Source organism: Canis lupus, chromosome X (genome assembly GCF_003254725.2).
Source record: "Canis lupus dingo isolate Sandy chromosome X, ASM325472v2, whole genome shotgun sequence".
NCBI lineage: Eukaryota > Metazoa > Chordata > Mammalia > Carnivora > Canidae > Canis > Canis lupus.
The window spans coordinates 40,654,999-40,668,209 of record NC_064281.1 but is presented as its reverse complement, the minus strand read 5'-3'; the positions used below and the strand labels follow the sequence as shown (position 1 = coordinate 40,668,209).

Sequence of the window (13,211 nt, the reverse complement as noted above, 5' to 3'; positions counted from 1 at the left end):
TATTTCACTGTGGTTTATTTATTTTTAAAGGGGGGAGGAGGAATAATTTTCTATGTATTCTTCAGAAATTATAGAAAATAAATGAGTTACAAGATGAGATGCCTGGGTGGCTTAATGGATGAGCATCTGCCTTCAGGTCAGGGTGTGATCCCAGGATCCAGGATTGAGTCCCGCATCAGGCTCCCCTCAGGGAGCCTGCTTCTCCCTCTGCCTGTGTCTCTGCCTCTCTCTCTCTGTGTCTCTCATGAATAAATAAATCTTAACGAAAAAGAAATGAGTTAAGAGATATTTCGTCACCCCCCAAAAAGAAAACCATGTGTCCTTCTCAAAAGGGGATGACACCTGCCTGGAACACTAAGGGCCTGGTGCATATGTACTCAGGAGTTCCCATGCTGCTGCAGGACAGTGTCCGTTTGGTTGTCTTTAATCCCAAATGATCTGTGAACAGACAACTGGGTGGTATCACAGCAATTTTCTCAAAACTCTCACTGAAACAATGTCATAAATGGTTCAAGCCAGCCTATAAAACTTACTCCAGCCATTGTATACTTAAATTCTGGCACCAACAGTGGCCACCAGCCCTCCTGACCTCTCATCCCTAAGAGTCTGCAAGTCTGAGGGCAGATGTCACTTTAGTGTTATTTAACTTTTCCCATGTTCGTTTCTTTTAAAGATTTTATTTATTTATTCATGAGAGACACAGAGAGAGAGGCAGAGACATAGACAGAGAGAGAAGCAGGCTCCCTATAGGGAGCCCGATGCGGGACTTGATCCCAGAATCCAGGATCATGCCCTGAGCCGAAGGCAGACACTCAGCCACTGAGCCACCCAGGCATCCCTAACTTTTCCCATTTATATTCGGCCTCCCTTAATAGACTATAAACTCCTGAAGGCAGGGACAGGAAATGCCTTAGAACCAGAACAATTTGTACTGACGAAATTTGGAATATATGAAAAAAATACTAACTATAGTCATTGAGTAGGCATACTTGCATTTCCCTACTTGTTGAAGATTTTTACTTGTTTTTTAAAAAGTTCACTTTCCTCATAATCTAACTCATATTAGCCTAACAATAAACTCATGGCAGCGCACTGATTTATCCTGAATTCGATCCATTTGCATGTGATTTCAAACATGACCACATCCATCTACTGTCAAAAGAGACACTTATCTAGTACCAAATGTTTCATGATTCTACTAAGTTTGGCTGCATGAGTGCTTTCCATCAGCAAAGTCTGAACGACTCCTAGGAATAATAATATGAATAATTAAAAACAAGTACAACTAATATTACAACTGAGTATTTACTAAATGTTAAGCACTGTACTAAGCTCTTTATTAAGTAGGTATTATTATCATTTCCATTTAGAGATATGGAAACGAAGGCACAGATATGGTAGGTATCTTCCTTAAGATGGTGTAAGAAGCAAGGAGGTGGAACCAGAATTTGAACCCCAGGAATCTGGCTCCAAAGGTCATATTCTTTTTAAGTAAGTGTGTGTATATGTATATTTATTTATGTATTCAATCAATCAATCTTTCCACCCAACGTGGGGCTTGAACTCATGACCCTGAGATGAAGAGTTGTATGCCTTCCAACTGAGCCAGCACCCCAAATGTCATATTCTTAACCACTGTTCTTTCTTTCTTCTCAGAGAAAACTGAAAACATGTGGATCTAGGTTGAATGGGGCTTGAACAGAAGACATATAAGGATCCTACAGGAATTCTGGAAAGCTGGCAGTTAGAGGGACTACTGCTAAGGTCTAGGCAAAATCCAGAGCTGTCTGGGGTATCTCATTTGAACCTAGTCTTTATGATCTGGTTCAGGATTATCAGAAATACTTCATGTTCAGGAGAAAGTTTCTAGCTCCCAGATATGGAAGCTGTAGACATTGGCTAGTTTAGACCCCAAACCCACCAGTGCTGGATTCTATCCTTCCCCAGTGAGTGTTCCCAAATCAAAAGAGGACAGATACATGTGTTCCCACTGCTGAGAAACAGGAAGAATAAACATGATTCACAGCTAGTTAAAAAATCTATAAAGAGTTAAAATAAAATACCCCAAATATGTTACTAACCACAAAGGCTTAAAATAAACCTCCCAAGAACAATGATGCTATATGACCCCTACTGAATTACTGTATTTGTTTACTATATTTTTGATTCACATACAGGGAGCAAGATGTTAAATTACTAATGAGTTTGGAATTAACTTTACTTAGTGGTGGTTTAAAAGGAAGAAAAAGGTTTTGGTCTGTTTACCCACAGGAAAACTAGGTATCAACCATGGAAAACAAACACCACACCACTCTATATGTATAAGTAGAATGTAGGTGGGAAAAGATTACATACTTTAGAAGGTCACCTGAAGTTCATTCCCCCTCACTCCGGGGGGAGGGTCTTTAATACAGCCTGGCACTCACACTGCACTTCCCCAAACCATAAAATGATTTCACACCTCTCCTCAAACCCCTGGATCTCACTCTCAGCTGATGATCCTGCTTCCTACCTCATTGAGGAAATTAAAACCATCAAAAGAGTACGTCTCTAGGTTCCCATCAGCATGCATACTTAATACTGAACCTATATTCTGCCTTCAAGGCTGTTACCAGGGAAGAACTATCATGCTCCTGCTCAAGGCCACTCGTTCATCGTGCACTTTACCCCACCCTCTCTCACCTATGGAAAACCTCACCTTCAGCAGTTTTTCCTCTCCACTAGATCACTCCCTTTCATGCATTACTGCAATGCTCTCTGTGTTAACAAGTATACATACATATACTTGGTATTTCTACCATCTTAAGGAAAATACCTCTTTACCTCACCTTTTTGAACTGTTCCTACTCCCTCTCGTTGCCCTGACCCTCAGCAAATGTAGCTTTTGCCATTGCTGCTGCCCCTAAACGGTTCCTTCCAATTACCAATAATCACACTGCTAAATTCAGGGGTCCATCTGTAGCCCTCACCTTACTTCAGTCACATCTTTACACCACTGATCCTTTCCTTCTCTTTGAAATGCTTTCTTCTCTTGATTTTTAGGCTGCTATATACTCAGTTTTCCTCCTGTCTCCCTGCTGGCTTCTTCCCAGTCTCTGCCACTTCTTACTCTACTGGACTTTTTCATTCTGGAACGCTTCCAGGACTAGTGCTTGGTACTGTTCTATTTACACTCACTCACTCACTTGGTGATCTTACCCAGTCCAGGCTAAAGCCATCTCTAGGCCAATGTCCCCCAAATGAACGTTTGCAGTCCAGTATATTTCCCAAACTCCAAACTCACATGGAAAACTTCCAGTTGGACATTTCTACTAGGATGTCGAATAGATATCTCAAACTTAAGTGTCTAAACCTGAACTCATCATCTTTTCCTCCAAATCTGTTCTCCTGCAGATTTCTCTTTGGTTTATGGCAACTTCATCCTTCCCACCATTTGGGCCCCAAACCTGAAGGTATCCTCAACTCCTATCTTTCTCCTACACTTCATATCTGATTCACAGTCAATTCTGTTGGTTCTACCTTCAACATTCATCCAGAATCTAGTCACTTTTCATTACCTCCAGGGCGACTACTCCAGTCAAAGCCACCACCATCTCTCAAGGATTATTAGAATAGCCTTCTAAACTGCTTTTCCTATTTCCAATCTTCCTTCCCCAGTCTATTCTAAATATAGGAGTCAGAGCCTATTTTTGTTTTTAACCTTTTACCATGGAAATTTAAAAACCTATATAACAGCACAGAGAATAATAATGACCTCCATATACCCAATCGGCCAGCTTCAATAGTAATTAATGTATGACCAATCTTGTTTTATCTTTAACCCCCATAGTACCCTGCCCCCCAGGTTATTTTGAAGTAAATATTAGACATCATATCATTCTATAGAGTGATCCTTTAAAAACACAAGTCAAGTCATATCACTTGCCTACTCAAAGCCTGCCAACTGCTCACCCTTCAACTGAGAGTAAAAACAAAAGATCTCATAAGTGCCCTCGAAGCCCTACACCAGGGGCAAACTATGGCCCACAGACCAAATGCAGCAGCTGCTTTTGTGTGGCCCAAGAGCAAAGAATGGGAGCTAAGGATGTTTTTACATTTTTAAATGATGCAAAAAATAAAAAGAAGAATCCTTTATGACACGTGAACGTGAAATTTAAATTTTACAGTCCACCATAGGTTTTACTGGAATACAGCCACGTTCATTCGCTTAAAGTACGGTCTATAGCTGTCTTCATGCTCAAGGTAGAGTTGAATAGTTGTGTCACAGACTGTATAACCCGTAAAGCCTAAAATATTTACTCTGCTTACAGAAAAAAAACCCTGCCAATTTCTTCTGTAAACAGCCAAGTTCCCGTATGATCTCTCTGATATTCTCTTCTTACCCACTCCATTCTAGCCTCATTGGCCTCCTTCCTGTCACTCAAACAGGCCAGACACACTCCTATCATTGGCTGATCTCTCAGCTGGGAATTTTTTTTTTTTGGGGGCAGCCGAGGGGCGGGGGGGAGGGGCAGGGCCGCCGGGCCGGTTTCCCTTCCCTCCCCCCTCCTCCCTTCCCCTCCCGTTCCACCCCTGGGAGCAAGCTAGGGCCGGGCGGGCCGGCGTCCCTTCCGGGGAGCAGAGGCCTCCCTTGCTGGGAATATTTTTACCTGAAATATCTGCATTGTTTTCTCTCATCTTCAAGTCTTTTCTCAAATGTCATCTCTACGGCAGGTCCTACTCTGATCAGTCTATTTAAACCTGTAATACATGCCCACTGCGCACACTCTCCCCAACTTCTTAGTGTGCTCCACTTTTTCCTTTCTATAGCACTTCCCATTTTCTCATGCACTGTTCCTTATTCTCTATTTCTCTCAACTCAAACCTAAGTTGCAAGGCGCAAGGTTCTTTGTTGGTTCACTGATAAATCTCTAGTGCCTAGAACAGCGCCTGGCACACAATTAGGCACTCAAATATTTGCTGAATAAATGTAATCCCTTATAATAAAAAATTTAAGAGTCTTAATTTGGTAAGATCTTTACAAAATGCTGACTCTAAACTCTAAGCAATAAAAATAAGAATCATTGCCCTGCAGGTGAAAAACCTACTCCAGAATGCTTTATCTGTCCATCTGTTCATCTATCCATCAGTCTAATATTTACTGTCTGTCTGCCATGTCAGGGGTGTGGGGGACCTAAGGATGAAACAGTCTGAGCTTACAATCTACTAGGGAAGGTAAATCTAAGAATAAATAACTCAGTGTGGAAGAATGTGGTAACATGGGGCTGTAATGCAAACTTGGGTCTGCTAAGGTCTAGGCCAGTGTTTTCTCTCATAGCAGTCATGCTGCCAATTACTAACAATTCTAAAAAATCATCCTTTAAAACAGGAAAGATAGGGAGAAAAATGTAGGCACCACAATAATGAAAATAAGTTAACTAATGCATATAAGTTCAATGTGCTATTATAAAATGGCTAATAATGGGACACCTGGCTGGCTCAGTCAGTGGACTCTTGATCTCGGGGTTCTGAGTTTGAGTCCCACGCTGCGTGTTGAGATTACTTAAAAATTTTTTAAATGACTAATAATTGTAAAAACATGGAAACTATTTTATTTTTTAGTGGGGAGAATGAATATTATAACAAATTTATGACATAATTAAATATAGATATATTTATTCAATAAACACTAATTGAGCACTGACAATGGGCAGACATTCCCCTTTGTGCTAAGGGGAAATCCACGAAAGAATGATGCACAACTTTGGCCTCCCAAGGGCTCACATCTGAGGAGCAGCCAGGATAGAACTTAGGAAAATCTAATTAGGCAATCCAGTGGGATTAGTGTTCCCTTAAACTGTTTTCCTTTATAACTGCTATAGTTAAATAATATCAGCAGAAAAAAAAGTTTAAAAAAAGGCAGGACAAAGTATCCAATTCTATTAGATGTAAAAAATGAATTTTAAAAATTGAAAGGGCCTTTGGGGTCCAGGTTATGTTCATTTTTTAATACTTTTTTAAAAAGATTTTATTTATTTATTCATGAGAGACAGAGAGAGAGAGAGAGAGAGAGAGAGAAAGAAAGAGGCAGAGACACAGGCAGAGGGAGAGGGAGAAGCAGGCTCCATGCAGGGAGCCCGACATGGGACTCAATCCTGGGTCCCCAGGATCACACCCAGGGCTGAAGGCGGCGCTAAACCGCTGAGCCACCCAGGCTGCCTGCCCCAGATTATGTTCTTTAAATACCATTTCTCAGTAAAAGAACCAGGTTTACTTCAAGGAGTAGCTGATCCCAGGTCTACAGCAAGAAATCTACAAGATGAGCCAGACAGCAAGAAATCTCATGGAACACCTAGAGCCTTTGTCCCTAAGTGATGGCATCGTATATGGCTCCTTTTCTATTAAGGAACTCAGCAGGCAAATCTAATTTTAACCAACCTGCAGCTCCTTTGCAGGAGGCCTGGGGAGTAGAAGGGTCAACCCTTCTGCCTTTGTCGGAGGTAAATGGCCTCTCCCAGTCTCATCCACCATCCCCCAATTATTGCTGTTGGGTGCACCAGCTACTACTTCTACTTCATTCAGCTGAATTCTTGTATCCCAGACGTCTCAGAAAACTTTACTTGTACTCCATATATGAGAAATGTGTGTCTGTAAGAATGACTTTCAAACCTATCTACCAGAATTTATGCATTTAGATGCAGCTTTCCCTACCAAAAAATGAGTTGTATTTAGTCTAAGCAACAGTCACTGGTTGAATCATCTTGGAACCTGAGTCCATCCATAATTAGTGGGTGAGATGCACAGGAAGATGGGCCTGGTTGTTTTAGAGTTATGGCTTGTTTCCACCCAGGATGGTATCATCTAGCTTCAGAACTTACCTAATTCATCTGAGATCTGACAGCAAAGGATGAAAATTAACTACCACTATGGATGAAAAGAGTACACTGAAGTGTGTAGAGGCAATGTCTAAAAAAAATGGCTCCAGAATGGTCTGTACAATGGCAGAGCCCTAGGAGTGAGTGGGAGGCCTCCCGAGTAAACTTGCAGCTAAGAGGCTGCTCTCACTGGGAAGTTGAGGCTGGCTAATTCAGTGGTAGCCCACTTCACTATTTCTCTTGGGGACTTACCTGAATACAGGCTCCTGTCTTCAGCTTGCACAGGTTGCAGACTAAGGCCCATCGACTGGGCGGGATGTGGGAGACCTTTGTGATTGGTTCCATCCTCTCAGGACAAGCAATGCTGACCTACAAATAAAACATCACCATAAGGCAGAGGCACCAAGGCATTCTAGAAGTACCTCTTGCAAACCAAAAATGATATTACACGAAGCTCAGGACATCAAAACGATGAGGTGAACCACGTCTCTTACGGTTACTATGGAACAAAGAATAAATAAAACCTATCTCTAGCCACTGCTCAGATCTTTGATCATTTCTAGTAATGTAAAATTACTGATTCATATACAGAATGAGAGGGCAGGAGTAGAGATGGGCATGGTTACTTTAATGAATCCAAGATACCCACATTTTACTTAGGAACCAAAGAAAGCCACTAAGGAAAGGAATTAAAATTCACAAAATCTAGCATCTATTCTATGTAAGAGATGGTGCCACATGCCTTGTTTTGTCATTTAACTAACCAAGTATGAAAAATAGGCAGTGACAAGCCTTTCAGTTCAGTTTACAAAGAGGCATGATACTATTAGAAAGTAGCAGCAATCTGGGTAATGAAGAGGTTGCAGCACGTAAGTAGGAAGGATGAGGATGGTAACATTTTCAAACCACAGTCTTTTAAATCATGTAACTACCATCAGTCTGCTCTACTCTTTCAGCCAAAGTACCTTCAAAGTGAAATCAGTACTTTGGGAGAGTACTGAAAGGAAGGCATGCTTTAAAAAAATGGAAAATATTTTTTCCATATGAATGTGAGGGGTTAGGCAACTTCTGGTAAAAAAAAAAAAAGTGTTCTCACCCTCTCTTACAAATGTGTACATGAGTTTCTGAGAGCGCCACAACTTTAAAAAGTGAAAGACTGTCAAATAAGGCTAGTTAAACTAGCACCAGATCTACCCACATCAAGAAATCAATAGTAGGGGGATCCCTGGATGGCTCAGGGGTTTAGTGCCTGCCTGCCTTCGGCCCAGGGCTTGGTCCTGGAGTCCCGGGATCGAGTCCCGCATCAGGCTTCCTGTGTGGAGCCGGCTTCTCCCTCTGCCTGTGTCTCTGCCTCTCTCTCTCTCTGTCTCTCATGAATAAAATCTTAAAAAAAAAAGAAACCAACAGTAGAAAGATGACAGTGATCTTGGGCAACCCAAAAGGTACTAAAAACCAAAAGACAATAGATAAGAAAGCTTCTTTTATTTCTAGAGGACTCTTCAGGAGTCATGTTCTAAACTTACTATGCTGAGAGAGCTTGCTCTATTAGCTGGGGCATTTGCTGCTTGAAACCAGTCACTCTCAGGCCAGACACCTGAGAGCTCCTATCAGTTTGTAAGCTGGACATTCTTAGTAAGAAAAAGAAACCATTAGTCAAATATTTTTTAAAACGATTACTTCTCTATCCATCAGAATACCATAGTATTTATCATGGACAGTTTAACTCTGTGAGCTTGAGCTCGAACTGTTAACTCCCCTGGAACTGCCATTAACAAGATAAAGCCAGGGAAGTTTTTAAAGGACAATGAATTACTGATACAGTATTATGAGCTTTCCCATGAACAGAATTCTAAAGTCTCTCTTGCCCTGCAGTTAAACTGCTTAACAAATTTGCTGGGTTGGATAGTGACTGGGGAAAGATGATGTGAGTGGAATATTCAAACAGGTTTTAAAAAAAAATGGCAGCCAAAGAAGTAAGGACAAGTAATGTTTGGAAGCTCTTTTTAATCAATTTAGTACGCACATAGCTCCTTATCAGCAACTGAAGGACCAGATTAAATAACTAGGGATGGAGTTTTGAATAAAGAAGCTTTTAGACACACCTTGAGTCCAAGCTCTGAAAAGAGCTTCAAAAATCAAAGGACAACCATCGTAGTGGGCAAAAGTTATTGCTCACTTTATGTGGAATAGCCTAAAACTGGAAACAACTGAAATGCTCATCAAAGGAGAATGGATAAACAAATCCTGGTATATCCATACGACAGCATACTATTCAACAATAGAAACGAATGCGTGTTGATACAACCACAACATGGAGTGCTAGGTAGACAGAAAAAGAGTGTATGCTGTATGATTCTGTTTATATGAAATTCAAAAACAGATTAAACTAACCTACAGTGATAACAATCGAAATGGTAAATAGGGACCCAAATAAGGACTGGAAAGTGGGTATGAGGGATATTTCTGGGGTGCTTTTTGGCTACCTCTGCGGTGTTCCATGTCTTGGTCTGGGTTGTGGTTACAGATATGTGTAAAAATTCATGAAACTGGATACTTAGTATTTGTTTTTTTAAGCTAAGTTTCACCTTAAAAAATCTGTTCATATCTTTTGTGCCTCATGGTCTTTTGTGCCTCTCTTCTCATACAAATTTATCCAATACCACTGGTATCACTACCTATAAGGTTTTAAAAAATTCTTTCTTTTCTTTTCTTTCTTTTCCTTTTCTTTCTTTCTTTCTTTCTTTCTTTCTTTCTTTCTTTCTTTCTTCTTTCTTTTTCTCTCTCTCTTTTCTTTCTTCTTTCTCCCTTTCTCTCTCTCTTTCTTTCTCTCTCTCTCTCTCTCTTTCTCTTCTTTCTTTTCTTTCTCTCTTTCTCTCTTTCTTCCTCTCTCCTCTCTCTCTCTCTTTCTCTCTTTCTTTCTTTCTTTCTGACAGAGAGAGGCAGAGACATAGGCAGAGGGAGAAGCAGGCTCCATGCAGGGAGCCCGATGTGGAACTCAATCCTGGGACTCCAGGATCACACTTTGAGCTGAAGGCAGACACTTAACTGCTGAGCCACCCAGGCATCCCTCACCACTTATAAATTACTCAGCACAGGCTTATGTGCTCACTTGCATCAGAGGAGAATGTGAGGGAGCTCCAGTGGAGCTCAGAAACATGGGCAGGCATGAAGCATCTCTGTGAAGCCCGAGTCAGTCTGAATGCTGTGGGAAATAGGGGCACCCTAGTACATATGGGCTCAAAGACCTAGATGATTTCTTACCTCTGGAATCCACAGGGCACAGCTGACATGAGCCCATTTAGTCCCTGTCCTGGTAGTCTTCATGGCCCCACCTCTCTTTGGACATAACAGACACTGTGGATGAATGCCCAGGACACAGGAGCGACACAGCCAGCTGCCTTCTGGGACCTTGAGGATGCCGTAGCAGGCCTGGAGGCACGAGGAAGAGAGGGAGAATGATTAGCATCTTCTCACCAGGGCTGATGTGTACACTGGTACACAGTCACAAGAGTACCCTCCGCTTTTAGAAGAGGCAAATAAGGCCCAATAAGCTCATATCCAGGGTTTAGTAATTTTAAAACACTCAAAAAAAGGGCAACTTCCAGCACCTGTTCTGCAACTTCCAGCACCTGTTCTAAGATCAACATGTCTGTCTATGAGAACTGACTTTAGGACACAAGACTAGAAAGAAATATATACAAAGGCTGGTGCAACTGTTATGTGAGTTTGGGAATTACATCTTTTCTTTTTGCCTCTGTTTTCTGAAGCTTTGTCAATGATTATGTATTATACTTAGTCATATACTTATTGAATAACTTCTACATGTCATGCACTGTTGTAATAAAAAAAAAAGTGTTAAAAAGGAAACAATGAAACTTCCGAGGAGCAAACGAGCTAACGTTTAAAGAGCCTAACAGAGCCTGGCACATAAAAAGCACTCAGCAAATCACAGCAATTACTTGCTTGGGTTGAAGAAAAAGGGACTTGTGAATGAATCTTGAATTGAATAGAATATTAGACTAATCACAGTACTCCATAATGAATTCTGGAAGATGCTTCAAATCCTTTATGGAATGAAGTTGGACAAATAAATGAATTACCGGGGGAGGGGAGATTAGTTTGGAAAACATTCCAGATTTCCTCTTCACTACCTCCAATCTAGCCCATCTTTCCCCTCCTTACTGTTCTACTCTCACCATTCAAGACTAAACCTGGGGGCCACCTGGCTCCCCATGTGGCCTGGCATACTTTGCATCACTGACTGATTCACCATGGCAGCTTCAAAATCTGTGTTTACTCCAGGAGGTTCACCCACAGCTCAGATTCAGGTTCCAAAAGTTACTATCATGTTACTCCCCAACCGGGCTCTTTTCCAAGTTATTCATATCACCACCATGCTTCCCAGCTTCCAGGTCCAAGATTCCTATATGCATATTATCTACTTCCCTTCATCTACTGCCCCGGGGTATGCTAGTTGCCCCTACAGAGTGGCCCTTAGTCTCTGATCTTCCTCTCTATCCCCACCACAACTGCTCCATCTATCTAAATCCTTATCATGTTAGGTCTGGATTGATTTATTCCTAAATTCTCTTCCATCCCCTTCACACCTTCAATCCTTCTTCCATTTGGCTGTCATCTTCTTACTAAAACAAAGATTTCATTCCATTGCACGGCAACAAACCCTCTAGAAATTCCTTCTGTTCTCACCCCCACCCTCGTCTAAACCACAGGTTGGCAAACTACTACTTGAGGCCTGTTCTATAAGGCTAACAAGCTAAGAATGGTTTTCATATTTTTAGAGCTATGTTAAAAAAAGAGTATGTAATGGAGACTGTATGTGGCCCTCGGAGTCTAAAATATTTACTACCTGGCCCTTCAAAGAAAAAGTTTCTCTGTCTCTGATCTAAAGCCTGATGTTCCTCAACTCACTTATCAGTTCATATAGCCCCTTGTGTCTGCTCCACTTCTTAACCCTTGCCCTCTACTCAAAATGCCTTCCCTCACCAGGTATGTGGTTGGCATCATGTATTTTTCTTTATTTTAGCTGTTATGTTTCATCTCCGCAGCAAGACTCTAAGGTCACTGAAGGTAGGTCTTTTCTCATCAATTTTTTTTCTTTTATCATCAATTTATCTGATATGCTTTCTATGCTGAGATCAAATAGATGGTTTGGTAGAACAGACTAATTTAGGTCAAGAACTGAAGCTGAACTCCAACCAGGATGCTCTTACAACAGTAGGGCATCATTTTCTAAGGCTCAACCTTCAAAGCTTTTCTTTCTCTGAGGTCCAGAAAGTTTGCTAGGAAATGAAAGCAAGCTTCCTCCCTAAACCAGAGCCTCTTTCAGACCAACAGACTAGAGGTTCTAGGAATACCTCTTATCTCCTGGCTGTTCCACTGGGCAGAAAATCATTTACTAAGCCCTTGTATAGACTTATTCATGGTCATAGGACCATAGAAGCTTGTATTTCTTGGCAGGAGTTCTCATTTTTTTCTAGACCACAACATGATGAAGGCTGTGGACTTTCTTGAGAGAAGTGTACACATGCACAGACATATGTCTTACATATAATATCAGGGGGTGAATAAACTCAGTGCCAAACATATATATGACAGATGCAAAAAACTATCCTCAGACACTATTGAGAAACTATTGAGAAACTACTGAGCGTTCAATACCTTGGCTAAGAACCAAAAAGTGGAACATACAAAGGAACTTGGAATGCTCCCAATTTTCACATTTTAATGTTAAAATATCCAGTCTATTGATGTAAAACCTCTCTTCTACTTGTACTGACACAAGTGTATTATAGTCACAGAGGAACAAACATTGATGTGGTGGCAGTAAGGAAGAAAAATTATGTTTAATAAATACAGATGTCAACATTTCTCTGATTCTGTTAGGGAGTAAACCAAATCCTCCAAATCATTTTAAGTCAGTTTTCAGTCAACAGAGGGAGCTCTAAACTAAGCATCTCTTTAGAATTCAAGTGAATATACTCACTTTGGAAGAATTTCTTTTATATGAAACCTTACGTGGCACCAACATCCAGCTTTAATACATACCAGCTTATATTCTGCAAGGCCTGGTCAAGTGTTACTGTCATCACTTTCTACGTGAGGAAAGCGCATCATTTATAGTCATTACTGGATATGTTTTCAAAACAAATAAAATAATCTTTGAGGATAATAATTAAGCTACATTTCATTTTTTAGTAAGGAATCCGAAAACAATTCCTTAATATTTTGTCCCAACTGTGAAGGACAAATACAGAAAATACATACAGATGACCTTTGTACTATTTTCCCTTCAAGCCTACTAGAGATCCACAATCATTCATCTGAAAACCCTAGAGT

The 13,211-nt window shown here is 40.9% G+C and overlaps 1 protein-coding gene across 5 annotated transcripts in view; it reads right to left on the bottom strand.

Moving 5' to 3' along the window:
• The window catches only part of JADE3 (jade family PHD finger 3), a 137,174-nt gene that overhangs the window by 12,000 nt on the left and 111,963 nt on the right, over nucleotides 1-13,211 (bottom strand). For all 5 annotated transcript variants that reach the window (XM_025468880.2, XM_025468879.3, XM_025468881.3 and 2 more), the window contains 2 exons: nucleotides 10,116-10,283; nucleotides 7,107-7,223 (listed from right to left, as the gene is read on the bottom strand). In XM_025468880.2, the coding sequence (XP_025324665.1) occupies nucleotides 7,107-7,223; nucleotides 10,116-10,283 (285 nt within the window). The remainder of the gene's footprint in view (nucleotides 1-7,106; nucleotides 7,224-10,115; nucleotides 10,284-13,211) is intronic.